Raw genomic sequence first — 24,127 nt, forward strand, 5'->3', positions numbered from 1 at the left:
AAAACTAATCTCTCTTTTATATGAATGCACTTGTGAAATTTAAACAATTGATATTTGAAACAAACAAAAAAAAAAGTTTGTACATTAGTCTGATATACTTAGCTAACAACTGCTTAAATAGTTAGCTGTTATGGATAAACAGTGGAAGTACTGTAGTAAGCTAAAAGTCAAAATGTCAATAAAGAGCGGACTAAAGCGAAGTAAAAGCCAAAAGTATGAGATGTTTGTCTAAAATAGTTAGTCATAGAGAAACAGTGGAAATAGTTGGCTGAAAGAATTGGATAAATATTCACAATAATTAGTTAGTTTTAGTAAAAAAAAAAAAGTAACCTAAAGTTATGGCTACACAGCTAAAGTTAACCAAGAGTGATGTTTAAATGGAAGATAAGGTTAGCTACATGTTGTGGAAAAAAAAAAAAAGATGTTAATAGTTAGCTGAAAGTCATGGTTAATAGTTGCAGATGTCTACTTTGTAAATGGATAGAGGAAGTCAGCTTGTAGTTCTTACAGAATCATCATGTTCTTATTGCCAAACAGCTGAAGCAGTGAGCGAAAACGTAAAAGGCCAACAGCGTAAATACTTAGCTTAAAGATAAAGGGTTAGGTAGCTGTCGGTTATTTATTTTTTTTAAATATTCTGTGTTCTTCTGTAGGAGGTGACGTTCTGGAGCGTGGAGCCCCGGTGTGGTCTGGGGTTTACGGTACCAGCAGCTCGCTGCAGCACGCGGCCCAGCTTCAGCTCCTCTCCCAGCAGCAGATGCTCCGACAACAGGAGCTGCTCATGATCCAACAGCACACGGCGCAAGTCCTCGAGCTGCAGAGGAACGCACAGTTTGTCGTGAGTGCACTTTCCGGGTTTATAGGTCGAATCACCCAACTAACACATTTTTCAAATACCCCCCCCCCCCCAAAAAAAAAAAACACAGAAGTGACACATGCATTTTTCTATTTCAAATATGTATACCACATATACACTACATGAGAGATAGTCGATGGTTTGGTTGTGTTGTAAAGTTTTATTAGAACATCCTTTATTGTCAGATAAATAGGTCATTCATCCAGTGAAGGGAGTCTAAACAAAGCAAGTACAGCGTGATATTTTCACCCTGAAGAAGAAGAATCTGTCACATCATACAAACAGCTTCCACCAAACCGTCTCCTTCTCTGTGTTTTCAGGAGCGGTTAAAGGCCAGCGAGCACCGGCCGGAGATGGACGACAAAGCCGACAAGCGGAACGCCGACCCAAAGCCCCGCCCCTCCTCCCTGTCCTCCCATTCCCCGTCGCCCGTCCTGCACCCCCGCAAGCACCCACCTCCCTCTCGCACTCCGACCCCGTCGTCGTCCTCCCTCACGCCGCTGCCGCCGCCGCTCCCGTCGCCCGTCACCACCCTGAAGTCGGAGGAGGGCGGGCAGAGGGCGTTGTCGCGCCCGTCGACAATGCCCCTGCCTCACCCGCCTTCCCCGCGCTCGGCCTCCCCGCCCCCCTCTTCGCCGCGGCGGCCGAAGCAGGAGGCGGCCGAGGAGGGGGAGGCGGGGCGGCGGGAGCAGAGGTGTGGGCAGAAGGCGGCTTCGGCGGCGTTTCAAGGGATCTACTCTGGTGAGACGGCTGCTTACGCTCACGTTAGCTTAGCATGAGAAGTGTAGAGAAGCTGAATTATTGACTGATGTGTTATCAGCTTGTTGACTAACCTGAGAAGTGCAGGAACATTATCGTCTCGCAGGAGGCTGGCAGCAAAAGCTCCAGAAGTCTTAGTTAGTCAGATTGACCTGTCGTTCACTATTTTCTGTTTCCTCTTCTTCACTCTACAGATCTCTCTCCAAGTTACCCTTACCAGTCCATTACTGCCCCATTTGGCTCGCCTTTCCCCCCTTATCACATCCCAGCACCCGCTGGAGCACACACAGAGGTTTTACCACCGCATCTCTCCCGCTCCCCCGCACCTTCGGCCCCTCCTCCTTTAGCCCACCTCCATCCACGGCAGCTGGACGCAGACGTCAAGCCACAGCAACTGGAGCCTTCCAAGACGGCGTCTTTCCTCAAGCAGGAGCCCATCCCCGAGCAGCAGCAGCAGCTCCTCGACATGAGGAGTCCTCTCCGGCGGGGCTTCAGTCCGGCTCTGGCCGCCGAGGACCGGGGGAGAGACGCCTCGAAGCCCCTTCTTCCCCAACCACTACCTCTGCTTGTTCCGAGCACCCCGCTGCAGCAGGCGGAGAGACTTAAAGAACACGGGGAGGAGGAGAAGGACCGAGGCGAAATCAAAGTGGAGGTTTTGTCTTACTCCTGTCAGGCAGCTTTCCCCCCGCCTCCTCTGCTCGTGGAGGAGCCTAAACCGGAGGTGGACAAGGACCCGGAACGGTATCCCCGCACGGCTTCAGACCCCGACAGCGAGGAGTCGGCGCTGCCGCTGGTGCGATCCGGTGGGTGTGAGCGAGAGCAGCCGGACGCGCGCGTCAACTCGCGAACTCCCGTTCAGAAAGAAAGTGTCACCGAAACTCCTGTTTACCCTCCTCACCACTCCAACCCCCGGCTCCCCTTGCTCATCAGTCCGGAGGATCCCATGGCCGGGATGCTCGCGCTGCTGACAGCCAGTGAGATGGCCCAGGCCCACCCGGGCACTCCGCCCGCCCCGGCACCCTTACCACACATCGAAAATTCTCTTTTAGGCTTAGACTGCAGCAGCACTGGTGCTTTGGAGCTGGTGGCACTGGAAGGGATGGCGCTGCTCAGCCAAATGGCCCAGAAGGAGATGGAGCAAATGAACCAAGGGCAAGGTGAGTACATTTGAAGGCGTTAGAGCAGGAAGGAATGAAGCCGGTCCAAAAAGATGTGTTGAAAATGTTGTTGTTATGGTCATTTAAAAGAGGCAATTGAGTTTGATTGACAGCTTGGATACATATTGTGAATGCTTATTTTTCTCTTGATTTATCGTCTGCATCCCACTCAGATCTGACTTTAGAGGGCTTGGACTGTCTTCTGGAAGCGAGCAGACAGATTTTGCTGGAGGCCATCGAGAAACAGTCCCACATCGACCTGTCCAGAACACTGGACCCCAACAAGAAGTACAGCTGGAGGCAGAGGAAGGAGGAGCCGGTGAGATGCAGACAAACGTCACAGTCACTAGAGAAATGAGAACCTGTCAATTTTGTGAAATGTCCTTAACTTTTTTTTTTTTTTTTTTTTTTTTTTTCCATCTCTCTCTGTCTGCAGCTCTTCAGTAAAATGTCTCTGGACGTGATGGACGCAGTGGAGGTGGAGTACCGCGTCCGCCTCGCCGAGCTGCAGAAGACGTACAAGGAGAAGCAGAGAGATCTGAGCAAGCTGCAGAGACGCACGGACAAGTGGTGAGTAAATCTTAACGCTCTCACGTGGCCGCTTTTACCTGGAAATTCATGTTGTACTCAATCGTTCCCCCCTGACTCTTTCGCTTCCAGTGAGCGACACCAACAGGAGGATGAGAGGCGGAGTCTGGCCAGACGGGGCAGAGGACGACCCAGGAAGAGAAAACACCTAACCACACCCCCCAAGCTGGAAAGCAGGCCTGCAAAGTGAGTGAGATTTTTTTTTTCTCAGATTTCTTCCAAGTGTTTCTTAATGCATGGTCATTTTTTTTTTGTTTGCGCGTTGCAACACAGTGAAAATATTCTTTCGTCTCAGGGTCAGTAGGACAGTGCAATACTCTGAGGACTCTGAAGCTGGGGACGGACAGAGGAAAAGGTTCGGGCTGTGCCGAGAAGAAGAGGACACCGAGACGGGAAGTGTAGGAGTGAAGGTGAAAAAGAAAAAGAAGAAGAAGAAGAAGAGCTGGAACGACCATGAGCCGTCAACCAGTAATGCTTTGGAGGTACGCCTTTTTCAGGTCCATATTTTATCATAGTGTTGTTTCTTTTTTATCCAATTTACTAATATTTGTTTTTTTACTGGTGGTCAGGTTTTGAAGTCGAAGCACGGCCACTTGTGTGAGCAAGAGCAGCTGGCGTCCGACCTCAACAGAGCACTCTCCCTCTCGCAGCTCGGCTCGCTCAACGTGCCTCGCAAGCTCTCCTCCAGCTCGAAGTCGGACAAGTCCAAAGGCAAGTCGACGGAGGGTCGGATGAAGGAGCGCAGCGTCCATTCGTCCGCCAAGGCGGGGAAGCACAAGATTGCCGCCAAGGCTCCTCCTCCTCCTCCGCCTCCTTCTTCTTCTTCTTCTTCTTTGGAGAACGTCCGAAAGCTGAAAGGTCAGAAGAAGACTGCTCTGTTCTCTCCGATGAGGTCAGAGCTCAGCAGCTGCTCCAACAGTGAGTACACAACAATGAGCAACAGTCTTGATACGACAGCTTTGTATCTCACACTTTCAGATGCAAACTAATTGAGTCAAAGTCATTCTTCAGACGCAGCCAAAAACATTCATTTGTCCTCGGAGTTTTTTTGTCAAGACATTCGCTAAAGCAGTTTGACTAAATCATCTTAAATTTGACAAGCACTCTTTTAGTTTCCTGATGAAGAATTATGTAACCTTTTGTTTGGAGAACTTTTTCAAAATCCATTTGACAAAGTTCTTTACAAAGTTAGTAGAAAATAACACAGGTCATAAACGCGTTTTAAACACAAGAGATATCATACAATTGAGGCTAGTTAATGACAAATATTTATTATTTAAACGTTCATGTCTGCACTCGATGGCAGGGTCGAACGTATGTGAACTTCAAGTTAGGTTGATCTTAAATCAGAATTAGTGAGTTTAGGTTGAATCTGAAGATTAGTCTCCGTTAAGGATTTACATCACTAACCAAACCTTTTCTGCACCAGACTCAGATTCAGAGGAGCACAATTCTGCCCGAGGGGGCTGGCCCTCTCTTTCAGGGACGCATCCGCACGGAGACCCGAACAGGAAGAGGCGGCCCGAGTCTTCGCCGACCTCCCTGCTGTCCAGGCAGAAGTCTCAGAAGAAGAAACACAAGCACTTATCGCTGCTGCTGGAGGAAGCTGGCCTCAGCTCCTCTGACGACTCCTTCGACCAAGGTTACTGACCAAATCTCACAGCCCCCCAACCCCCTCCCCCTCCCCCTGACCCCGCCCCACGCTGTAGAGTCAGACAGAAGTGTGTGTCTGAGCCTTGTCACAGCTTGTGTCTTTTTGTTTTCATTTCGCTATGGCATCTTCTCTCAGACTGTGCGTTAGCTCGACCGTCCCTACCTCTATTGCTTTTCTGCAAAGCTGCCTTTTAAAAAAAAAAAAACAACAACAACAAAAAAAAAACGATTGACCTATTTCTATGGTGTTTTTTTATTGCCTGGATTGCAAATTTGTAGCATTTGTACATTGAACATTTGTGTGAATTGTGAGAGTTTTTCATAAAAGTTGTATTGCAGTTTTTTGGTACCTATAAGATTTATTAAAGGTGTTAATTTGATTGGCACAGAAAGTGAAGCGCTGTGGTCCTTGTGTCTGCTTCATCTGTCTGTCTGTCTCGATCTGTCCAGCAGCACCTCACACATCCTTTTAGGCTGCTCTGTTTGTCAAATATCCCTCCAGAGAAAAAAAAACACTCCTCAGGTTACGGTTCACATTTGGGTAAACTGAAACATACGCAAGCGATTAGTTCAGAGAACACAGAGCTGAATGTAACCTGGCAAGTAAGTAAAAGACAAATAACTCTCATTTTAAGCATCGTTTGGTGAATTCAAATCCAATTAAGTGTTTTTTGATGATGTGGTCCAGTTTATTTTTGTTGATATAAAAGCACTAGAGCTCAATTCAAACTTTTAAATCTTGGATTTTTGGGGATATTTGCACAATAGAGCTCCTCCTGTGTGTCTACTAAACCTTCAAATAACCCTTCTCCCTTTTTACGTTGCTCTCAGAACACCTTGCTCTGTCTTCTCACCTTCGCCCCACCCTTTCCCCCCCCCTCCCTGCTCCTACCCATGATGCTTTGAGTGTCTCTTGTTCCTGTTCCATGTGCTTGTGCTGCTGCTGCTGCTGCTGCTGCCACATTACAGAAGCTTGACTAGCGCTGCCTCGCTACGGCTAGTCTCCGCTGCCGCGGCTAAAGCTTTGCTTAAGCTCTGACCGCGCTAAGGCCAAGCTACGCTGCTGGCTAGGCCGCCGCGCTGCCCCCCTGCCCTGTCTGAGGCCACACCCCTGTCACCTGCTCTGTAAGTAGGAAGTGCCCCTCCCTCTATTCTTTATTGACCGCTAACATGGGCTATGCTGAAATTGAACACACAGAATAAAACTTTTTTTTTTTATTGATCTCACAAATTTTAAGCTCTCGAATAAGAATCGTGGTTACTCCCCTGTCCCATGTTTTTAAAAAAATAATTTTTAAAGTTAAAAAAAAAAAAAAAAGGCTTTAAAAAGGGACTGAGGGTGCAAGCATGATTGGTCAAACGTCATTTGAACATTATGTCAAGGGGCCTCACAGGGCTGTCCTCTCAGTGCCTGCCTCCTTTGTCTTCTGCTTGCTGCCGTTAACACAAAGTGGATTCACAGTACAATATGTAAAACAGTAAATAAAAAAACTTCAAATTCTACTTTTCTCCTCGACTGAAGCATCAAATTACACCAAGTATTGTTCATTTGGTTTAAGAGAAATGTAGCTAACTTACAAACAACCTAGTTTCCCACAGTAAGACTAAAGAACAATACGAGTGAATGCCAGCTTGTGGTTGAAAAGTCTTGTACTGTGTATCCACCCTCGATGTTAACACTAACCCCTGTGGAGACGCTCCTCCTGCTCCTTCTGCTGCCATGAACCTAACTGCTAACTGCTAGCAAGACAGAGCTAACAGCAGTATGCTAATGTGTGTTTTGTTGTTCAGTTTCTGATGTTTTCCTCTCAAATAGTGAAATGCATCTGAGTCCACTTCAGCTGAAATGTTCCAGACTCTGTTTGTGTGTGTTTCAGTGTGTGTGGGGCTTACATAAGTGTGTGTGTGTGTGTGTGTGTAAATCTCAATTCTTCCTGCTGTATCTTGCCAACACAGCGTTTAAGTGCGAGTGGAAGCTGCAGTGGTTTGGACAGTCGATTTATTCTCTTTCCACTTTTTTGTCTGTTCAGCCTACATGTAAGACACAGATTAATGGGATTGTGTGTGTGTGTGTGTGTGTGTGTGTGTGTGTGTGTTTTAGATGGCCTGGTATTATCATATCTAGGCTACTGTATTTCTGTTTCCTACAGTGTTCATTTCAGGCGTAGTTGTACTTTAAAAAAAAAGTGATATCTTGACAGTCTTACATTCTTTGTCTCCGTGGTCCAGTCTGTGTGTCGAGGAAGTGTTTTTGGCCTCTTAACCCTGACCCGTTCTCCAGTCACATGTCTCTCTGAGCTGAAAATCTCTCTTCTGACTCAGAAACCTCTGAGGAAGATGATGATGATGAGGAAGACGAGACGGATTCGGACGACGACGGCGTCTGCGAGGAGAGCGGGCTGGGTCTGCTGGCTAGGTTTGCGGCGAGCGCACTCCCTGTCAGCTCCACGCCGTTAAGCCTTCTCCACGATGGTAAACACCGAAGCCTGCAGAGCACTCTGGGTAACTCAAACACAAGAGATCCAAATGTGTCTTGTGTAAATAAGCTGGAGCATGAAATGCCTTTTTAGTGGTTGATTAATCATCTTAATGAGATGTTTGATCACTGTAATGTCAGAAAAAAGTAAAAAAAAAAAAAAAAAAAAAGAAAGTTGAGCTACGGAAGCCCGAAACAGACATGCATTTAAACTTAAGGAAGGATATCTTCAGGCACACTGGCTTAGATACAAGGATAATGTAAATATGACTTTAATAAATGAGGGCATATGTCAATAAAAATCAAAAACAAGCAGGAGGAAAAATGCTGACCAGTTTTCTTCTTCAGGGCGGGTGAGTGTTAAGACCCAATAGAAAGGCTTTTTTTACGGTGGCTGGGAAGTGCAAAGCAAAATTACAAAGTGTTAAACACTTTTACAAAATGTGAGACAACTTTACATTTTGAAAAACATTTTTACATTTTATGAAACAAAGTTACAAAACCAAAAACATTTACCAAGGACAAAACAAATTTACAAGATGTGAAACACTTTTACAATCGCTGAGACAAATTTACAAACGACAGAATCTTGACGGAAAGGGAATGTACCGCGACAAAACAAAACAAAAAATAAAATGACCCCTCACTCGATCACTTCCTACCGGGTCACTTCCGACATTTGGTACATTCCCATTTTGTCAAGATTCTGTCGTTTGTAAATTTGTCTCATCGATTGTAAAAGTGTTTCACATCTTGTAAACTTGTTTTATAAAATGTAAATGTGTTTTTTCCTTGGTGTAAGTGTTTTTGGTTTTGTAATTTTGTTTTATAAAAATGTAAAAAGGTTTTTCAAAATGTAAATTTGTCTCACATTTGTAATTTTGTTTTGCACTTCCCAGCCACCGTACTTTTTCAATGCTTGTTTCCCTGACGATACAAGATATAAATAAGTTAATATTTTGAGAAAACAACCAGAATTAACTCCCACTATAAATGGAAAATGGGAATAAATAAAATGTATGGACGCGTGTCCTCTTCAGGCTTCCGTACAAGATCATATCCTAAGATGTCTTGTTTTTTTCTACCACTCAAATATATTCGGATTACTGTCAAAAAGGAACACGGAGAAAAAAGAAACACATTTTTGACATTTAAGAAGCTGGAATGAGAGAATTTGTGCTTAAAAAAACATTTATTAAATAACTTGATTAATCTTTGCATACCTGGAGAATTATAAATAACACAGTGATCTGGCTTTCCTCATCGCATTCTGTAGACGAGTGTGTTCCTGTTTACACTCTTCTCACAGGTTCCCCCCGACAGCTTTTAGCACATTATTGTATTTTTTTGCGGTTGAGCGGGTTCTCCGCCTGACCATTTATCCAGGATTGTGTTATTGATTCATGGCTACATATTAATTTATTTCTAATTGTCACACGAGGGTGCGTGTAACGATCCGGGCTTGAAATTATGTATGGATTTGAAATTTGATCAATACTCCTGTTCCCGGGTTATTGATTTCAGAGAATTTAACACCTGGCTTTACTACTGGCTGCATGTTTTAGGGAGGGGCCTGTATTCTGTACAGTGTGTGTGTTTGTGTGTGATAACATTACGTGACCCTCTGCTCTCTTACCTCAGGGTCTTCAGAGTGCGAGTGGTCGGACTCTGGGTCGGACTTGCGGCTGAGGAAGTTCCCCTCGCTAATGCACGGCAAACGCTCCGCCCCTGAGCTCCCCCTGTTGCCCCCCGTGACCCGCCGCAACGACCAGGCCAGCCCCACAAAGAGAGACGAAATCAAACGCAAGCCCTTACCCAAACCCCGCCCCTCGACGCGCTCCCCGCGGCGGTTTAGCTTGGACCTGAACGCGAGCGGGCTGTGGGGCTTCAGCGAGGACGAGGGGTGGAACAGGCGACGCAGCGAGAGGATTTTCCTTCACGACGCCACGGCCACGGCCGGCCACGCGTCCACGCCGACCCCGTCTTCCACCAGCCAGAGCTCCTCCTCTTCCACCTGCCAGAGCTCCTCCTCGTCCTCCTCTACCTCCTCCTCCAGCCTCCCGTCTCTCACACCGAAGCCCGCCTCCAAATCCAAACCCACTGCACCCGGCAGAGAGGGAAAAGATGTGGTGAAAGTACGTCAATAATTTATCAGGTTGTTATGCACCAGCTGAGACGAAAAACAAAGAGCCTGCAGTGTTTTTGATCTCCTCTTCTCTTTGACATCTTCCTTTTTCTTCTCGCTTACTCCTTTTCTCTCCTCCTCCTTCCTGAAACTCTGCTACCCTCACGATGCCCCTGACACCCCTGTGTGTGTGTGAGAGAGAGTGTGCGTTTAAGCGTGTGTGTTAGAGTGCCAGCAGGGTTTCCCCCCTACTTCAGTCACTGCAGCACTCCCCTGCTGTCTGTGTCATGTTGCTGACAAGAAAGGACAACTGCAGGCAGCGTCCCACCCTCAGTGTGTGTGTGTGTGTGTGTGTGTGTGTGTGTGCGTGTGTGTGTGTGTGTGTGTCAAAAGACATAAATCTATCTGGTACATCCTCAGTGTAGTGGTTCATATGCAAACCTTTCTGTGTGTTGTGAAACTCAGAAAAAGAAGCCGAAGGACTCTCCTCTGCCTCTGAGCCCATCCTCTCTGTGCAGTCCAATCACAGACGTCCCCGCGCCACTGAGCCTCAGCCCGGCCCTCAAGAGCCAACCGAAAGCTAAAACCAAGACCAGAGAGGTCAGTGGGATGACGGATCAGCTGCAGAACCATTACAGATGTGAACTTAATCACCCTGGGAAGGACGAGACCAGAATCTTTTCGTTTATTAGCGCGGCATCTGGCACGCTCACACTCTGCCTTACTGACTGGCTTGCAAACACATGCGCACACACACACACACACACACACACACACACACACACACACACACACACACACAATAAACCCTGAAAGTCTAACTGTTAGCTTCTGTTCAGATCTGCTTTTATCGTGTTAGTGATAGAAAAAATAATAAACTCCATCTGCCAGCAGCCACAACTTGAGTTTGTTTTGGAAACACTCGAGGCGGCGTGTGTGTGTGTGTGTGTGTGTGTGTGTGTGTAGCTCTTTGTGGTGGTGGAGGAGAATGTGTACTCGACAGCGTAAGTGCTGTAATACGTTGAAAAGTTGATAAGTGGTGTGTCACTGCACCTTTAATTGACTTAAGTAGCAGGATCAGTTCGACATCGTTTTTGGGACATGAAGGAACACATTTCAGGCAGATAATTTTACCCCTTTAAATGGATAATTAATAGTGTTGGAGGAAAGAAACTTGTACGTGGTTGTTAGATACTAAGTAACTCATTTCAGGCAATTAGTTTTCCCCTTTTAATAGTCGTTTAAGTAAAAGAAAAGAGACTACCTTACCTTTATTTGAAGGATACGTGTGTGTGATGAATGAGTTGGTGTTTTCAAAATGTGTGAATAAATGTCTTTAATTAGTTTGTGGGTTTTTAAAGTACATTCAGTTTACAAAAAAAAAAGTGAATTTCAGATCAAATTGATTGAAATAAAAACGGATAATTACTAGTAGTTAATGAAAGCCCTCGTGTGTGTTTCTGCAGCCGCCCAGAGGAGCGGTGAGCCGGCTGATGGAGAGCATGGCGGCAGACGAAGACTTCGAGCCAAACCAGGACAGCAGCTTCAGCGAGGACGAACTCCTTCCGCAGTGCAGGAAGAGTGTTTCGGAGCGCTCCTCCACACCTGGTACAGACACAGACTAAAATCGAACACCTCCTCTACACACGCAGCACTGAGAGGCTCATCTATTACATGTGTTTTGTGTTTTATTACATGTGTTTTGTGTTTGTTTGTTTGTTTGTTTGTTTTAGCTCCAGTGCAGTGCGTGTTGGATAAAGATTCTCTGGTGGACGGTCTCAGAGTTTTGATCCCCATGGACGACCAGCTGCTGTATGCAGGACATGTGAACACCGTGCACTCCCCCGACATGTGAGTAAACAGGAGCAGGGATTTCAACTGAACAGGAGGAAGTGTCACACACCAATGAAACGTTTGAAAGGTGTACTGCTTATAAATACCAAATGTAATGTAGTGTGGTGCACTTCCTCACCTGACCACTTGAAGCCGGCTGCAAAAACCCCCTGACGTCCCTTTAACAACCATAATAAAATGTTCATTTTGGCGGGAGAAATAAACATGTTAACAGTCTGGTTAAAAAAAAACCAACTGTGGTATCAGAAGCTCATATCTGTTTTAATCAGGAATATAAATGTGCATGTCATCTATAGTCATCTAGACCCCGAGCGACAGGCTGTCCTTAAACAAAACAAGTTAAGGAGGAATTGCTACCATCTAGACTGAGCCAGACTAACTCTTTTTTTTTTTTTTTCTCTCTTGTTGCTAGTCTTTATGCTAAGCTTAGCTAACATGATGCTGTCTGAAGCTTCATATTTACATTCCAATCAAATTTTGGGCGTGAAGTTTGACGTTCAAATCAAACTGGCTCAATTAAAAGACACAAAAAAGAGTTCAGCTGTGGTCAGAATAAACAGGAGGGTGTTACCTATGCTCTGCTGTGGACAACATTTTCCATAGAGCCAAAGTATTGTGGAGGTTGTAAGCAGAAGACGACACGTATCCAGCCTGCTACACGTCAAAACGGATAAAATGGTAAATGGACTTGAGATTATAAAGCGCTTTTCTAGTCTTCCGATTACTCAAAGCGCTTTTACACCGCATGTCACACCCACCCATTCACACACTGATGGTAGTGGTCGCTATGTAGTGTCATCCATCAGAAGTAACTAATGCCATTCGTACACCGCCAGCGAAGCAGCGGGAGCAATTCGGGGTTAGGTGTCTTGCCCCTCGACCTTCCGGTTGAGAGGCGGCGACTCTGCCGACTGAGCCACAGCCGCCCCATAACAAATAACGACGGTCAGATTTGAGTGCTGTGCCGCTGACCTCCCAGTGACCCCTTTTCTCACGTTTTCTGTGTGCAGATACAGCGTGGTGGTGGAAGGGGAGCGAGGGAACCGACCGCACATCTACTGCTTGGAACAGCTGCTGCAGGAGGCGGTGAGTCAGATCACCAGAGACTCTGTACGTCTCTGGTTTTGTGACATACGTGAGACACAACAGGCGTTAGAAAAAGCGTTTTATCCAGTTAAAATCCTGTTAAAATAATCTCTGCCTGAGCGTGAGGAGGGTGGACGCTGTGTTTTTGTGTTGACATCTTAAAAGTTCTTCCTCGTGTGCGCGCAGATCATTGATGTGAAGCCTCCGTCCGTGCGCTACCTCCCAGAGGGCACCCGCATCGCTGCCTACTGGAGCCAGCAGTACCGCTGCCTTTACCCCGGCACTGTTGTCAACGGTACGGCAGCAACATGCAAACACGCACGCACACACACACACCCAACACCTACTGATGATATGATTCATTATCCTCTCACGCGCACCATTTTAATCGTAGCTGGCAGCGCAAACAAACGTGAGCGAAGCTAAGAGAGCTGCTCGTTCTGTGTGCGGGGCGGAAAGATGTGAGAGAAACATGACTGCTAAAGGTCTGTTCTTGTTCCAGTCGGCAAGATTTACTGCAATGAGTAATAAGAATTCAACAAGTGTTATCATCGGCAAAGAAGAGTCACTCAAATCTGAGAGTTATTGTACAAAAAGCAACCACATAGCAGACAGCAAACTTTACAAAATTAGCCTCAGATGAGCTAAAATGAAAGCCTACAAAAATACAGACAGCTATTTGTATTTTTGACGTGACTGGGTTAGAAAAACTTCATCATTAAAGTCAATGTGGGGGCTAATTAGCTAACATTTTCTAGTTAATGTAACCCAACGATAGTCACTTTTAATCAGGGTTCTATGGCAGCTCTAAATTTCATCTCAGCACCCCTAAAATAATAACAACAAGAGCATGAAACCCAAACAGATTCTGGATATTTGAGCGATATTTCACAAATATCTTGATTTTGTGTTTTTTTTTGTGCTCATGCCATACAGCATACCTTCATACCACTCCACTCTCTACACTACAGTTTAACTTTGCAGGCTTAGGGTTGTATAAAACATGTATAAAAACAAACACGTGCATTACAACAACGAGACTTTTAAGTACATGTCAAACAGTTTTTCATTACTTTTTTTGCTTTTTTTTTTTGCAAACAGGGAGTTCGGATATCGATGAGAATGACGACCTCATCACGGTGGAGTTTGACGACGGCGACACGGGCCGCATCCCCCTCTCCCACATCAGACTGCTGCCCCCAGACTACAAGATCCACTGTAAGAGTATATCGTATGCAGCTGTTTGAAAAGGATAAAATGGTTTTTTTTTATATATTACTGGAATCAGAGTCTGTAAGTCAAGGTATTTAAATGATATGGGAAAGAACAAAACAGATAACTAAACATCTGTGGTATCTATGTTTATGTAGATGTAAAAATGTATTTCAGGTCTAAAGCTGGTTTCACATGGTTCAAATCAAATAGAGTGAAGAACAAGACTTCTAGGTGGAGAGAGAAAAACACTCTGCCTAAAAGAACAACATTAGTCCTCTCTCTCTCTGGGAAAGCTTTTGTTGATTTCAGCCTTGAGAAGCTAGTATATAAATATTTCTCTTTTTCTAAGAAAGGGCTTCCAAACTGTTGATTTTTGTGTAAACAGTGCAGAGTACAAACACACACGCACACAAACAAACACAGAGCTGATCATCTTGGTCCAAATGATTGTTCTGCAGTAACAGTGAAGGGCAGGCCTTTGTTCCCTTTTTTATTTCTTGGAAAAGCTGAAATTCCCTGCAGCCGAGATGAAAGCATGAAAAGGTCGAGTTGTTCAGAGAAACTTAAAGCCCCGCTGTCTTCTTCTGTGCTTCTTGTGCAGGCGCGGAGCCGTCTCCTGCCCTGCTCGTGGCCAGCTGCTCCCGGAGGCGAGTCCGCAAGTGCAGCAAAGAAGGCAAAGAGGCGGGGAAGAAGCCGGAGGAGAGCGCTCCCAAGATCAAAGGAAAACCTGGACGCAAACCCAAACCTAAACCAGGTGAGCAACTCAGCCCGATCGCTCTGGAGCGTCTTTATTAGCTCTTTTTTTATGTGCAAGTTACAGTCATTACTTCACTTTATACATGTATATCATCCAGCTGCTTATCCCACTTACAAACACTAACCTCCAAGTGTGATCTTAGCTAACTCTTTAGTATCGGGGGAATTTGATGGCAGAAATGTGTTCAGGTTTTGCACCAGAACAGATTTTGGATCAGAAAGACGCTTATCAGAATTTATCTGTTTATGCAAATTAACTTTTCAAATTCAATGTATTATTATTATTATTATTTTTATTAAGTGTCTAAACATAGTCCAAAAGGGAGAAAGACTTCACATGATTTGGCTCAGTGCTCCAAATGGACTTGATTTGTGTTGATGTATTAATAGAAGTACTTACACGCTGTTTCTTTCTACCCCCGATTTTAAACTTAAAGATATCATAGAGACCAAACTAAAGAGCTAAACTTCACTTTTTCTTTCATTGTTCATGCTTTGACGAGTCTTTGTGGTCTTTATAGAACAACAGAACTAAAATAGATCGAGGCTCAGACGGCTCTTTCATCAAACGTCTCACACTGGACCACCGGCCGTCATGTTTAATGACACACTTTTTGTTGTTGTAGCTCAGGGTTGATTACTTTAGCTGTGATGATATATGGCAACGGTGAATGTCTGATTTTGCAGTAGTGGCTTTGTTTTCGACTGTATCAGCAGTTTTCGTTTGTCGAGGCGCTGCAAACCGCATGAACAAAAAAAAAAAAATCATGCAGCCGCACAATGAAAACGTCAGCACATCTGGAGTAAACCCATTCAGATTTCAAATTTGTGCTTTTTTACTCTTTTTTTTTTTTTTCCCAGACACCTCTATGATCCAAGAAAGCCATGAGAAATCTGATCCTCCATCCTGCTCCATCCAGCCTGCCGACAGACCCCCGGCTGCTTCCAAACCCTCTCAGGACCGGTCCTCCTCTGTCCAGAAAGCAGCCAACGAGAAGCCCCGTCCAGCGTCACGGCCGACCATGCAGGCAAAGCCGGGCCGCACCAACTCCGCCCCGACCCCGACAAGTAGCCCCACCCTGCCCAACCTTGTGCCCAGAAAGTCCAGCTCCTCCCAGCCTCCAGCTCTCAAGCCGACCCGCTCTCTCCCGCCGTCCCTCTATCCAAACACCTACGGGAAGGTCCTGACTGTGGATCTGTACAGCGAGCCCAACCTGAGCTCGTACAACAACCAGCGCAGAGAAACCCTAAGCAGCGTCAGTCCGTCGAATAACAGGCCAATATCCAGACCCAGTTTGGTGACATCATCATCTGCACCCAAACCTGGATCCTTACCCAGACCCTCTTCTGCTTCCAAAACTAAACCCTCCTTGGACCACCACAGCAGCTCCAGACCCAGCCTCGGCTCTGGACTCGGCTCCATCTCCAGGCTCCCTGCGGGCAAACCTTCCTCCTCGCTGACTCACAGGCCGCCGCCGTCGTCGTTGTCCTCCTCGTCGGCCCCCAGACCCAAACTGAAGATTCCGTCCGAGCAGCTCTCCGCCGTCTCCAGACCCAAATCTGGATCGGGGAAGAGTGACATGGGCTCTTTGGTGAGGCGCAAGTCAGCGGAGCCCCTGGTGAAGCTGGACCACGAAGGCGTCACCTCCCCGAAAACCAAGAAGACGAAGGCTCTGATGCTGCTGGAGGGGCGGGGGGTCAGGCGAGACCACACCCCCATCGCCACGGCCAATCAAAAGCTGTTAAAGGCCAAACCCAGAGTTCCAGATCGAGGGGCCGTCCTTCCGGAGAAAGACTCCTCCTACAAATCGTCCGTGCTAGTTAAAGAGAAGGCGGAGTGTCGGGGCAGTGCAGGAAGAGGACAGGAAGTGGAGGCAAGAGAGGAGAAAGTGAAGAAGGAAGAGAGGAAGCCGCCGGAGAAACGAGAGGAGAGGAAGGTGAAGGTGAAGGAGGAGTCTCAGAGCAGCAGCAGCTCCGAGTCGGAGGAGGAAGGAAAGAAAGGGAAGATGAAGAAAAAGAAGAAGTGCACGTCAAGCTGCTCCTCCTCCTCTTCATCCTGCTCCGGTTCCTCCTCGTCTTCTTCGTCGTCGTCCTCGTCGTCGTCCTCGTCCACCGACGACTCCTCCTGCAGCTCGGACGAAGAGAGGCCCCCGACCCCTACGCCGGCCCCCGCCTCCTCTGCTCCAGCGCAGGACAAACAGAAGGAAGGACCGAAAGAGGAGGAGGAGAGTGACGATACGGAGAAGGAGGCGGAGTTAAAAGTAGAAGACGAAGAAGAGCTTTCTCCGCCCTCGCGCTCGACCTCCCCTTCATCCTCTCCGACCCCCGACACTCCGGCCAAACCTGCGAAACCGGCGACGGGGAAGGGGTCCGGGCAGAGGGGGCGGCCTCCCAAGCCGAAGCCCAGCGGAGGGGAGGGGAAAGTGGGGAGACCCAAGCGCAGAGAGGGGGTTCACCTCCCCACAACCAAGGAGCTCGCGAAACGCCAGAGGCTCCCCAGCGTGGAGAACCGGCCCAAGATCTCCGCCTTCCTCCCAGCCAGGCAGCTGTGGAAGTGGTTTGGGAAACCGACACAGGTGAGAGACATCAAGGTCAAATTCAAGATTTATTTTGGGGCTTTTTGTGCCTTTGATTTAGAGATATGACAGTGGATAGAGTTGGAAATCAGGGAGAGAGAGAGAGAGAGAGAGAGAGGGGAATGACATGCGGGAAAGGAGCCACAGGTGGGATTCGAACCTGGGCCGCCCGCTTGGAGGACTACAGACTCCATACATGGGGCGCGCGCACTAACCACTGCTCCACCAGCCCCCCCAATCAAGGTCAAATTCTTGGGAAGAAAATAATTTCACGCTTCTGTATTTAATTTTTGTTATATATGTTGTTTGATATTTTGATAGAGTGAGTACGGAAGCCCTGAGCGGACATTCATCCTTACTTTTTTATTTACTCCAGTTTCTCCGTGATAGCAAGTCCTTTCCGCGTAATTTTCCCGAGATATCGACGTGTTTTATCTCTTTATCTGTATCCTCGGCGTTATGAAAGCATGTAAAGCAAACCGATAGCCTAGCGGCTGGGACGGAGGCTGTCGTCGTCGTCGTTGTTGTTGCAGCAGCGGCCGTGGGTTCAAATCCGACCTCGGCCCTTTGCTGCATTTCATCCCACGCTCTCTCCTCCCAATGTTTCCTGTCTCTCTTCAGCTGTCCTCTCTAATAAAATCGTGAAAAAAAACACAGAAATGGATTTAACTTACTTCAGTAATGTGGGCAGTAGCAGCGCGGCACGTCGTGGTCTGGCCTCTCAGTGATCAGCCTGTTGTTTTGTTTTCTATTCCGACTTAGAAAGTATCCAGTGAAAACAATCTGTTTTGTGAAGATTATGAGTCAAATTAATCCTGAATAATGAGAAAACCAGCTTAGTTATTTTCAGAGAGAACATTTGTTGTGAATTGGAGCCACGATGTAAATAAAATAAATTCCATTGAAGTGTTGACACCGTGTGACGATCCTCTTCTGCTCCCCTCAGAGACGCGGTATGAAAGGAAAAGCTAAGAAGCTCTTCTACAAGGCGATCGTGCGAGGCAGAGAGATGATCCGGATCGGTGACTGCGCCGTGTTCCTCTCGGCCGGCCGGCCCAACCTGCCCTTCATCGGCCGCATCCAGAGCATGTGGGAGTCGTGGGGCAGCAACATGGTGGTCAGGGTCAACTGGTTTTATCATCCGGAGGAGACGAACCCCGGCAAGAAACTCACCGACAAGAAGGTAGGAGCTTTGAAACGGCTTCTGAATATACACCGGCTGATTTTTTCTTTGAAATGATCGAATTAGAGTTTATGTTTCAAAACAAACTTTTAGACAAAAAAAAAAACAGCTTCACACCTTTTACAGTCAAGATTTTCTCGCATGACTCGCATGAAAATCTGAAGAATAATCTCGTAAACATGCAGCCGCGTGTTCATAATGCTTGAATAGTTTCATGTGACTAAACAGATCATCGGATCAGTTCACATGTTTGAGCCAATATTACATTTCAGGACATGTGATTCATGAAAAGAGATTCATCTGATTAAGTTTTAAGAGTCACACCACAATCATTTCATCTCTGCTGTATCATTAAAGAAAAAAAAAAAAAAGAAGCAAGATAATAATAATGCTAGAGTTATATGTGAACATTAAGTCACAGAATGAAGTTTCACACTGAAAGCATGTTTTCCTGTGCGATACGTTTGAGGTGCTAAGGCTTCTTCTCTCTTCAGAACTGGGATCAGATGTGTGGTCAGTCTCTACCAGCAGCTCTGCACTCTTCTATCCAGAGGAAAGACTTCATGGAGGTGAGGAATAAATCGACTATATTTATTATATGTTTTTCTTTTATTTGCCTGTGTATATTTTAAAACCCAAAATGAATTTATCAAAGGACCTGAATGTAGAGGTTAGACCACACGGAGTCACAAAGCGGACTGTAAGATGTGTTGACTGTACCAAAATATCACAAGAGATAACGCCATTTGTTAAATTAATGAAATGGGCATTAAATATTTATATTTAAAAAAGCTCATTAGGGGGCGCCACCAGTAGCCTGATGGTTAGTGCGTGCGCCCCATTTACTCCTCGAAAAAGAGAGCTCATCACTTGCATTGTGTAGAAACTACTAAATCACAATACATGTGAAAAATAAAGTGATTCATTTACTACTCACAACGGGCCATGACAAACTCACAGTATAAACTCCGTCATCTGCGACGCACTTTGAGTGTGTTCTAGTGCACGCAAGGTGTAGAGAGCGAGCAGGGAGGCAGTGATTGGTTCATCAGATTGGTACCTTGTGGCAGACATTGATGGAAGTTTTTACAGACTTACAACTGCTAACCCTGAAGACAATTTCAACCACAATCTTAAAAAATAAAGTGTACCTAGAGAAACTTCTCACCCCTGCCTTTAAGCTACATACACTTTTTTTACTCTATTAAAATAATAAAAGGTAAACACTGATTATATAAAGTGCTCTAGTTTTGTATCTTTGACTCTAGATTTTGTTGCACTACATGTTGTCTGTGTTTTCAGGTATTTTAGATGACAACACATGTCTCGTTGATCAGAGAAGAAGCAGATGTTTAATTCCAAATATAGATGAATGAAGTAGATTTTTTTTTTTTTTATAAACTCCTCTGCCTCTGTCACAGCGGGCCCTGTACCAGTCGTCTCACAGCGACGAGAACGATGTGCAGACGGTCAGCCACAAGTGCCTGGTGGTCAGCGTGGAGGAGTACGAGCAGATGACGCACACGCGCCGCTACGCCGACAGCGAGGACCTCTACTACCTGGCCGGCACCTACGAACCCACCACCGGCATGATCTTCAACACAGACGGAGTCCCGGTCATCTGCTGAACGAAACACAGGAACCCGGGGGGTGAAAAACCAAAATCAGGACTCACGACTGTGGACTTCTCCAAAAAAAAAAAAAAAAAAACAGTCTGGGGGTCTTTTTTTAATTTTTCATGAGGGATCTTTCACAGCTCAACAAACTCAAGCGCTCCGACACCAACGACACACACCGACAGACTGTCACAAACATTTTCTACTACGGAGACGGGAGAATCTACAGACGATATTACGACACTTCTCCTGAAACGTTTGCACACCCACACACACACGCACACACACACACACACACACAAAGTCCACAAACAGACTCCTGCCTGTTGTGTTCATCGGAGGGGAAAGCGTCGGAGCGAACACGAGCCCCTTCAGTTTCCTTTAACATGCTAATAAAAACCCTTCATAAACTCACACCTGCACAGACACATGTAAATACACACCTCCGTGTACTACACACAGTTATATCGAGGAAAATCTTGAGTGTTTTATTTTCATGTAATAGATTTATGTCAGAGTACTTTTTTCTAAAAACAGCCGAGAAGCTTTAATGAACTGTGAAAGAAGACACGAGAGAGAGAGAGAGAGAGAGAAGCACGTTTCCGTCCGTTTCTGGATGAGCCCACAGAGACAGACATGCACGCCGGTGATGTGACGTTGTGATTATGATGTTGCCATGGTGATGTTAGTCATGTGACAGTCCTATAAATGTATCTACAGAACAGCAGGAGCGACAGACAACAGAGGCCGAGACAGCAAGGAGACACAGAGGAGCGAAGAGAGCGAGGTGGAGCCTCCTTCCAACCGAAAGCACTTAACTTAAAAAAAAATCAAAAACAAAAACAAAAAACACTTAAAACTCTCCTGAAAATGTAACCCCCCCCCCCCCCCCCCCTTACAATTTCCCAAGACAATCCTAACTTGTGCAGGAAAACAACAAATGTCCGCATGCTACTCAAACTTCTTACTCCCTCAGAGACTCAGGCTTAAAGAGAGAGGAAGGACTTTTGTACTTTTTAACGCACTTCCTGTTTTCATCCCAGAGTTTTGTCTTCAAGGAAAAATCCACCCTTAAAAGAACACGCAGACACTATAAAACAATAAAGCTGCTGATTATTTGTCTTTTTTGTCGAACATGAGGGAAGACGGACTCCAGTGGAGGCAGAGAGACACAAATTATTTTTCTGGGACACATGAGACACCTTTTTATTGTAAGGATATAGGACACCCCAAGAAAAATAAACAACACTTTTTTATCACTGAGCGTGTAGAAGCTTGAAAGGGTGGATTCTTCCTTTTATGTTTTGGGATGGTTTTAAACATTGCAGTCTGTCCAGGAGGCACCAAGGTCGTGGCGCTGATCATCAGTAATGACGCTGCCAGCACTGATTAGATCATAAACATTATTCAATTTTTAACACTTATTTGGCTCCGTTTAGCACTGCAGTGTTTTCAACCTCTAAACGTCCTGTGTTCAGTGTATTTTTGATTTTATTTTATTTTTTGGCTTCTGCTGTTTTAATGGATGTTTATTTTACCCTGTTATTTTTGGGCCAGATTTCTCCCCCTCTCAGCAATCACCTTAGACATGAGTGCACTTTGATCGAGCTCCTCTGTGTGCAGGAGTTTTGTATACGTCTTCCTCGAGTATTCACTAACACCCCCCCCCCCCCTTTAGAGGCAGATAAACAAACACACCTTACCGTTAAGTCACTCTTCAACCTTCCGCCTCTCTTAGCTGCTTAAGAATAATTTGTTCTACGTGCCTCATTTGAAATGTTTTTTTTTTTTTAAAAGGGTGAAACTTTTGAATGTTATGCTCAGGATTGGCGAGCGATTGGGCGGCCTTACGATGAAGATGATTTGCCAAATCTCGGTTAAGCCCCCACCCCTTAACTCACTTAGCTACACTTTGGTGTGTAGAGATTGTATCAGAATCCTTAAAGAGTATATGGAGTTCTGCAAACACCGTAGTTAATACGTTGGATTATCATGTTGATCTTCTTTTATGTTTCTTTTACCACCCTTTCCCTCTTTTCGGCTCCGCTGCAGAGACTGAGGATTGTCTTGTTGATACTCAATAGGTTTCATGTTTTCTAATCTTTTGGGATCGTTTGGTTATGTCTAGGTTTGTCCGATTTTAGAGGATGTATCGTATTTGAAATCACTCTGAAGTGTGATGACTGGAGGATGACCCCAAGATTTCAACATTTTAACATTTAAGAACACTTAAAACTCAAAACTAAAAAAAAGCCACACAGTAAAGATATGTTCGATTTAAAAAAATAAAAATAAAAAAAATAAAAAAAAAAGCTGCTAAAAAGTTCTATTGAAAGAGTTTTAACACGGTACAGAGTGACTACATGTGCTGTTTTCCAAGATTATCCGGTGGATCACCAGAAAATCTTACATGATATCCCCCACCTGCTGCTCAAGCTTCTGCCTGGAACATATTTTGTCTAAAAAGTTCAAGTTTTGTGTGACTGTCGGCCAAAAAAAAGGATCTCGGCGTGGGTGTGTGATGGGTACTTTGTTTTTTGTTTTTTTCCACTTGTTCACAGAATTGAACTCGTGAAAGCCCCCCCTTCTGAATGTTTGTTTACCCCTTGAGCTGCTCAAGCACTTTGTGTGTGTGTGTGTGTGTGTGTGTGTGTGTGTGTGTGTGTGTGTGTGTGTGTGTGTGTGTGTGTGTGTGTGTGTGTGTGTGTGTGTGTGTGTGTGTGTGTGTGTGTGTGTGTGTGTGTGTGTGTGTGTGTGTGTGTGTGTGTGTGTGTGTGTGTGTGTGTGTGTGTGTGTGTGTGTGTGTGTGTGTGTGTGTGTGTGTGTGTGTGTGTGTGTGTGTGTGTGTGTGTGTGTGTGTGTGTGTGTGTGTGTGTGTGTCTCAGGGAGGGAGGGAGGGAGGCTGAAAAGACATCACTCTCTTATTCCCTGGTATGACCACAAACACACACTCGCCTACACACCTTTGTAACCGTTAAAGGTGTGTGTTATTGCCTTCTAATCTCTATTTGCCCCTTATCTCCATCCAAAGCCCAGCCTTAGGCCTTCAAACAGGGTCCAAACACACACACGCCAACACATATCGCCCACTGCGCCTTCATTTTCATTCGTCATTTTGTTTCAGAGCCTGATGTTGTATTTGTTCTTTTTTTTTTATCACCGTTTGTTTGACTTTTTCTTGTCTTCAAAATGTTTGTTTTTGCTGTGATTTATTTTTTTACTCTGTATTTTGGTTTGCATGTTTTCCCTCTTCTTCTTTTTATTTTATTTTTTTTTTTATTCCCTTTTTTCCCCCTCTCTGAACAATCGTCCAGGCCTCTAAAGCAATACTGCTGACAGGCATTTGGAGCTAGCTGCTAGAAAGAGAGAGAGAGAAAGGAATGGGAGAGAGAGCATAAGAGAGAATGAGAGAGAGAGAGAGGTGGACTGGAGGCTGGTTCTTCGTCTGCTGTTCCTTCAGTATCGTTATCGTCCTGTTACAGATTTTAAAAAAAGATTATTTTGAAAATAAAAAGTAAAAATCATCTAAGTTTTGTAAATGATCCTTCACTGTCGAGAGGTGAATAAAGCTATCAGAATATACTTTGTACACATGTCTAATCTTGTAAAAATGCAAAAAAGAATACATTTTAGAGAGAAATCTGACACAGATATATTCTGTCAACCTATACTATATGTGTAAGGAACTGTTTTTCCTTTTTTTTTTACAGACGGCAACCACGTTTATCAGTGTTTCTTTTAAATTGTTTTAGTAACTCAATATTTTATAGTTAATCAATAAACAGATGGAACTGTATCAAATGTAATCTGTGGGTCTCTTGTGTGAACACATCTTTGATTTCCTTTCCTCTCATGTTATATTCACTTAAGTCACATTTACTGAAAATCAAAAAAACAAAACAGTTTTCTTACAATTTACAGTTTAGAAAGTCTTACACGATGTCAAACAAGATATTTTAGGCAAGTTAAGGAAAGTTATTTTTATAGCAAATTTCAGCAACAAGGCAATTCGAGGATCTTCACACATCAAAACACCATGACAAAGGGAAAAAGAAGCATTAAAGGGGACCTGTTAAAATATATTTTACTCACTCTTAAGATGAATTATGTCAGTCTAGCTCAAAATCTGTATAAAATGTACACTTGGTCTTTGTGCTTGACTAAACTAACCTTGCTAGCTAGGGTTTCATTAGGTACAATAGGATGGTATCAATCTTTCCTTCCAAC

The 24,127-nt window shown here is 45.2% G+C and overlaps 2 protein-coding genes across 5 annotated transcripts in view; one reads left to right on the forward strand and one right to left on the reverse strand.

Moving 5' to 3' along the window:
- The window catches only part of tnrc18 (trinucleotide repeat containing 18), a 49,437-nt gene extending 29,505 nt beyond the window's left edge, over positions 1–19,932 (forward strand). For 2 of the 4 annotated variants that reach the window (XM_061026922.1, XM_061026923.1), the window contains exons 9-30: positions 654–838; positions 1,177–1,597; positions 1,810–2,772; positions 2,946–3,091; positions 3,209–3,342; positions 3,433–3,546; positions 3,656–3,842; positions 3,930–4,278; positions 4,790–5,002; positions 7,336–7,515; positions 9,131–9,624; positions 10,080–10,214; positions 11,081–11,222; positions 11,348–11,465; positions 12,479–12,554; positions 12,741–12,849; positions 13,656–13,772; positions 14,371–14,523; positions 15,387–17,101; positions 18,048–18,284; positions 18,779–18,853; positions 19,706–19,932. In XM_061026922.1, the coding sequence (XP_060882905.1) occupies positions 654–838; positions 1,177–1,597; positions 1,810–2,772; positions 2,946–3,091; positions 3,209–3,342; positions 3,433–3,546; positions 3,656–3,842; positions 3,930–4,278; positions 4,790–5,002; positions 7,336–7,515; positions 9,131–9,624; positions 10,080–10,214; positions 11,081–11,222; positions 11,348–11,465; positions 12,479–12,554; positions 12,741–12,849; positions 13,656–13,772; positions 14,371–14,523; positions 15,387–17,101; positions 18,048–18,284; positions 18,779–18,853; positions 19,706–19,912 (6,470 nt within the window). In that variant the 3' untranslated portion in view covers positions 19,913–19,932. The remainder of the gene's footprint in view (positions 1–653; positions 839–1,176; positions 1,598–1,809; positions 2,773–2,945; positions 3,092–3,208; positions 3,343–3,432; positions 3,547–3,655; positions 3,843–3,929; positions 4,279–4,789; positions 5,003–7,335; positions 7,516–9,130; positions 9,625–10,079; positions 10,215–11,080; positions 11,223–11,347; positions 11,466–12,478; positions 12,555–12,740; positions 12,850–13,655; positions 13,773–14,370; positions 14,524–15,386; positions 17,102–18,047; positions 18,285–18,778; positions 18,854–19,705) is intronic. The other 2 variants (XM_061026924.1, XM_061026925.1) reach the window with 2 other exon arrangements.
- The window catches only part of b9d1 (B9 protein domain 1), a 310,365-nt gene that overhangs the window by 125,613 nt on the left and 160,625 nt on the right, over positions 1–24,127 (reverse strand). The gene's annotated exons all lie outside the window — the stretch shown is intronic.

Source organism: Labrus mixtus, chromosome 20 (genome assembly GCF_963584025.1).
Source record: "Labrus mixtus chromosome 20, fLabMix1.1, whole genome shotgun sequence".
In the NCBI taxonomy this organism is placed as follows: domain Eukaryota; kingdom Metazoa; phylum Chordata; class Actinopteri; order Labriformes; family Labridae; genus Labrus; species Labrus mixtus.